The sequence below is a fragment of the Microchirus variegatus genome (genome assembly GCF_963457635.1).
Source record: "Microchirus variegatus genome assembly, chromosome: 7".
Taxonomy (NCBI): Eukaryota; Metazoa; Chordata; class Actinopteri; order Pleuronectiformes; family Soleidae; genus Microchirus; species Microchirus variegatus.
This window is the reverse complement of record NC_139808.1, coordinates 6,369,836-6,375,690: the sequence shown is the minus strand read 5'-3', so window position 1 is coordinate 6,375,690 and position 5,855 is coordinate 6,369,836. Positions and strand designations below refer to the sequence as shown.

At 32.3% G+C, this 5,855-nt stretch overlaps 1 protein-coding gene across 1 annotated transcript; it reads right to left on the bottom strand.

Annotated features, from left to right (window-relative positions):
• Positions 1-255: 255 nt before the first annotated feature.
• cox14 (cytochrome c oxidase assembly factor COX14) lies at positions 256-1,764 on the bottom strand. The gene is made up of 2 exons (XM_083892485.1): positions 1,670-1,764; positions 256-688 (listed from the first exon to the last, which is right to left on the bottom strand). Exon 2 carries the CDS (start codon positions 676-678, stop codon positions 505-507), a length of 174 nt encoding a protein of 57 aa, XP_083748611.1. The 5' UTR covers positions 679-688; positions 1,670-1,764; the 3' UTR covers positions 256-504.
• Between the last annotated feature and the right edge of the window lie 4,091 nt (positions 1,765-5,855).

Genomic DNA, 5,855 nt, shown 5'->3' with positions numbered 1-5,855 from the left:
TGCCTGTAGAGGGATCGTGGTATGAGAAGATACTAATCTAAAAAACTAATCTGGTATTCTGTTCTCACTCGAGTACCTCGTCATGTTTTTCCAAATATTTCTGTTCTTGAAAGGTGCCCTTTTTATTGTAGTAACTGGAAGGTTGTGGGTTCGATTCCTAGTTGATTGGGCAACATTTTGGTGTGAAGCAGCTTTAGGAAAGCACCGTATAAATACAAACTATTTACTATTGTGTGGTTTAAAGGCATTTAATATAACATCATTACATCAATCTTCATGGACATGAGCGAGGCCTGTGATACGCACAAAAAATGTGTGTGTGTGTGTGGTTCATCTTCCATTACAGGACACAACGAACAGCCTCATAATTTAGTTGACAAATGTCCCAATAAGAATAAACATGTTCTCGATTCAGTAAAGGACATTTAAAAAAAAAAAAAAAAAAGAAATGATGAAAGGGAGAATGTCCACATCTATGCAAAAAAGAGATCAGTCCATCTCGAGTCAGTCTTTGACTGCATGTTCCTGGTTTTCTGCTGCCAGCTTCAGCTCTTTTTGCCGGACCATGTATCTGTATCCCCGCATGACGGCGAGGTATCCTCCGTACACCGTCAGCAGCATCATGGAGCCAGAAAAAGCCCGGTAGCCGATGTCAGCCAAGCGCTTTCCAGTCACCATTATGAGGATCCTGAAGGAAACGGGAAGAGGACATCAGCAAGGTGAGAGGCTAAATACTCACTCACACAGTAGTAGTAACAGTAGCAGTATTGGAAAGTAAAGAAGTTTACCCTATAATCTTCAAGGTGGAATTGAGCCACACCATTAATAATGTGGTAATTCTACCATCTCATAAAACTTAGCAACATTACATTTTATTCACATGGGCTGTTCTTACGTGATCTATTAAGTACTTGGGTATTTTATACAAATGTTTACTTTACTATTATACTATTTTTTTGTCTTCTTACAATGCATAGATGATCCATTCTTACAGCTTTACTATCAATAAAACAATATGGAGTGAACGGTTCCACTTCAACCAAGTACAATACAAAAATTCTGCCTGCACATTTGACAATAATTCAATAAACACACTATTTGAATCACAAAAACACTGAAATGGTCAATTCCATTGCAGTACATGTCGCTGATGGTACACACTATTTTTTTTTTTACACTGAGACATTGTTCTGTTTTGTGTGTAGATCTTGTACAAAACCATATTCCTACGATTAGTACAGGAAATACGAAAACGCTCTGAAGACGAGACGCCTTTTTGAGTCAACAGAACATAATAATAGAAAGAATAGAAAGAATTCAGATTATATCCAGCTGTGTGGGGAAAATGTTTCACTTCCTTGTGTTGCACGTTAATGTCAGACAAGGGTTTTGACTCTGCTGTCTGATCATACTGCTCTTTTTACAAACTGTCGTATATAATATTATTAATATTATAATAATAATAATAATAATAATAATAATAATAAAACTAACAGGTAACATTAGTTAAATGTTCATAAGTTATTGCATTTCACAAGTGTGTCTGTGACACAGTAGCTTCACGTCAGCACTGAAACTATTCTCTTTAACCTCCAAAAGCTCACAAACACCGTCACATATTCAGTCGAGCGTTTACTTTTGAATGATTCTGAGCTTCTGAGATTCTTACCTTTCGTTGAAAGAGGCGCAAATAAACCCAAAACTGTCGTTGTTGTCCTCAATGTCAGTGGACAGACATGTGAAAATAGCAAAGAAGCTAATTAACCTTTCATCGGGTACGGCAACTCGGAGGAGACGAACGTCACTTCTCACAAACCTTTGGCTAAAGTTGCACAGCGCCGCCTGCTGACGTGGAGGAGATTAGAATAATCTCTTCATTGCAGATACTCAGGTCAACTACATGACACCTACAAATCCCAACGATCTCCTCTCTGTTAAATTGACGAAATAAATGCGATACCAAATTATTAAAATTAAAATCAATCTGATTATGTGCTGAAATATTCCAGAAACACACGACAGAGACATATTTTTTTTTCTTACGGCTCGACATTTTAAGTCACAGTTAAATGATAATGATAATAGTAATAAAAATAAAAATATTAAACAAATGATATTATTATTATGTTTTTATTATTATTATTATGATTAATAATTATTATTATTATACAGTGAAAGTGAGCTGACTTTCTTCACAAAAACAGTAGTATCTCCGAATAACTCGAAATTTACCATCATAATAGTTGGCATCGCCCTGAACAAGGGTCCGTTGAAAATATTTGCAAACATCTAAAGGAATAATTTATATGAATTTTTGAAATTCAGGAAATGATCCATTTGCCCTGATGCACTTTGACAGTGAGCTGACTTCAGTCTCAAAAACAAAAAGTATCCCGGTTTGTCCAATATTTGACAAAAAGTCATACCATACTATGTTGTCCAAAATTTGTCAAAAAGTCATATTATACTATGTCATCCAAAATTTGACTACTTTTTTGAAAAAAAGTTTTTGTTCAAAATTTGACAAAAAAGTCATAGTATAGTATGTCGTCCAAGATGACACCAACTAGTCTTAACTGCTTGTCACTGACAGGATTTGAACTGGTATACCCCAGGGAGACCAGCGCTGCAGAATGACAAAAAAGATTTAAAAAAGATACATCAGAAGTCAGCCAACTAACAAGTACTTTATTTGTCAGAACAGCCAGAATATTGTATGTCGTCCAGAATTTGAGAAAAACTTCATATTATAGTATGTTGTACAAAATTCGACAAAAACGTCATACTATACTATGTCGTCCAAAATCTGACAATTTTTTTGAAAAACATTTTTCTGGTCCAAAACTTGACAAAAACATCATACTATATTATGTAGTACGTGATACTATCCTGTCTTCCAAAAAGTGACCATTTTTTGAAAAAAAAATTGGTCCAAAATTTGACAAAAACGTCATACTATACTATGTAGTACGTGATACTATACTATGTCGTCCGAAATGTGACCATTTTGTGAAAAAAAAATTTTGGTCCAATATTTGACAAAAACGTTATACTATACTATGTCGTCCAAAATCTGACAATTTTATTGATAAACATTTTTCTGGTCCAAAAATTGACAAAAACGTCATACTAATCTATTTATACGTGATACTATACTATGTCGTCCAAAATGTGACCATTTACAAAAAAAAAAAATTTGGTCCAAAATTTGACAAAAACATCATACTACTTTTATAAAAAAGTTTTTCTTCAAAATTTGACAAAGAAGTCATAGTATAGTCAAAACTTCATATTATAGTATGTTGTCCAAAATTGGACAAAAACGTCATACTATACTATGTCGTCCAAAATCTGACAATTTTTTTGAAAAACATTTTTCTGGTCCAAAACTTGACAAAAACGTCATACTATACTATGTCGTCCAAAATCTGACAATTTTATTGATAAACATTTTTCTGGTCCAAAAATTGACAAAAACGTCATACTAATCTATTTATACGTGATACTATACTATGTCGTCCAAAATGTGACCATTTACAAAAAAAAAAAAATTTGGTCCAAAATTTGACAAAAACATCATACTACTTTTATAAAAAAGTTTTTCTTCAAAATTTGACAAAAAAGTCATAGTATAGTCAAAACTTCATATTATAGTATGTTGTCCAAAATTGGACAAAAACGTCATACTATACTATGTCGTCCAAAATCTGACAATTTTTTTGAAAAACATTTTTCTGGTCCAAAACTTGACAAAAACGTCATATATATACTATGTCGTCCAAAATCTGACAATTTTATTGAAAAACATTTTTCTGGTCCAAAAATTGACAAAAACGTCATACTATACTATGTAGTTTGTGATACTATACTATGTCGTCCAAAATGTGACGATTTTTGACAAAAACATTTTTCTGGTCCAAAACTTGACAAAAACGTCACACTATACTATGTAGTACGTGACACTATACTATGTGGTCCAAAATGTGACAATTTTTTGAAAAAAACATTTGGTCCAAAATTTGACAAAAACGTCATACTATACTATGTGGTCCAAAATCTGACAATTTTATTGAAAAACATTTTTCTGGTCCAAAAATTGACAAAAACGTCATACTATACTATGTAGTACGTGATACTATACTATGTCGTCCAAAATGTGACCATTAAAAAAAAAAAAAAATTGGTCCAAAATTTGACAAAAACATCATACTATACTATGTCATCCAAAATCTGACCTTTTTTTAAAATAAAAAAAAACTTTTTCTTCAAAATTTGACAAAAAAGTAATTGTATAGTATGTCATCCAAAATGACACCAACAAGTCTCAACTCTTTGTCACTGACAGGATTCGATCTGGTATACCCCAGGGAGACGAGCACTCCAAAATGTCTTTAAAAGGTACAGCACAAACCACTCAGCCAACTAAAATGTATTTTCCATGTCAGAACAGTCCCAATGTTGTATGTTGTCGAGAATTTGAGAAAAACTTCATATTATAGTATGTTGTCCAAAATTGGACAAAAATGTCATACTATACTGTCGTCCAAAATCTGTAAATTTTTTTGAAAAACATTTTTCTGGTCCAAAACTTGACAAAAACGTCACACTATACTATGTAGTACGTGATACTATACTATGTCGTCCAAAATGTGACCATTTTTTGAAAAAAAAATGTGGTCCAAAATTTGACAAAAATTTCATACACGTGATACTATACTATGTCGTCCAAAATCAGACAATTTTTTGAAAAAAAAATTTGGTCCAAAATTTGACAAAAACGTCATACTATACTATGTCGTCCAAACTCTGTCAATTTTTTTGAAAAACATTTTTCTGGTCCAAAACTTGACAAAAACGTCACACTATACTATGTAGTACGTGATGCTATACTATGTCGTCCAAAATGTGACCATTTTTTGAAAAAAAAATGTGGTCCAAAATTTGACAAAAATGTCATACATGTGATACTATACTATGTCGTCCAAAATCAGACAATTTTTTGAAAAAAAAAATTGGTCCAAAATTTGACAAAAACGTCATACTATACTATGTAGTACGTGATACTATACTATGTCGTCCAAAATGTGAGCATTTTTTGACAAAAAAATTAGGTCCAAAATTTGACAAAAACGTCATACTATACTATGTCGTCCAAAATCTGACAATTTAAAAAAAAAAACATTTTTCTGGTCCAAAACTTGACAAAAACGTCATACTATACTATGTCGTCCAAAATCTGTCAATTTTTTTGAAAAACATTTTTCTGGTCCAAAACTTGACAAAAACGTCACACTATACTATGTAGTACGTGATGCTATACTATGTCGTCCAAAATGTGACAATTTTTTGAAAAAAAAAAATTGGTCCAAAATTTGACAAAAACGTCATACTATACTATGTAGTACGTGATACTTTACTATGTCGTCCAAAATGTGAGCATTTTTTGACAAAAAAATTAGGTCCAAAATTTGACAAAAACGTCATACTATACTATGTCGTCCAAAATCTGACAATTTAAAAAAAAAAACATTTTTCTGGTCCAAAACTTGACAAAAACGTCATACTATACTATGTCGTCCAAAATCTGTCAATTTTTTTGAAAAACATTTTTCTGGTCCAAAACTTGACAAAAACGTCACACTATACTATGTAGTACGTGATGCTATACTATGTCGTCCAAAATGTGACCATATTTTGAAAAAAAAAATGTGGTCCAAAATTTGACAAAAACGTCATACTATATACTATGTCGTCCAAAATCTGTCAATTTTTTTGAAAAACATTTTTCTGGTCCAAAACTTGACAAAAACGTCACACTATACTATGTAGTACGTGATGCTATACTATGTCGTCCA

Excerpts from the sequence above, each read along its gene's own strand:
- cox14 (XM_083892485.1), bottom strand. The coding sequence starts at position 678 with ATGGTGACTGGAAAGCGCTTGGCTGACATCGGCTACCGGGCTTTTTCT.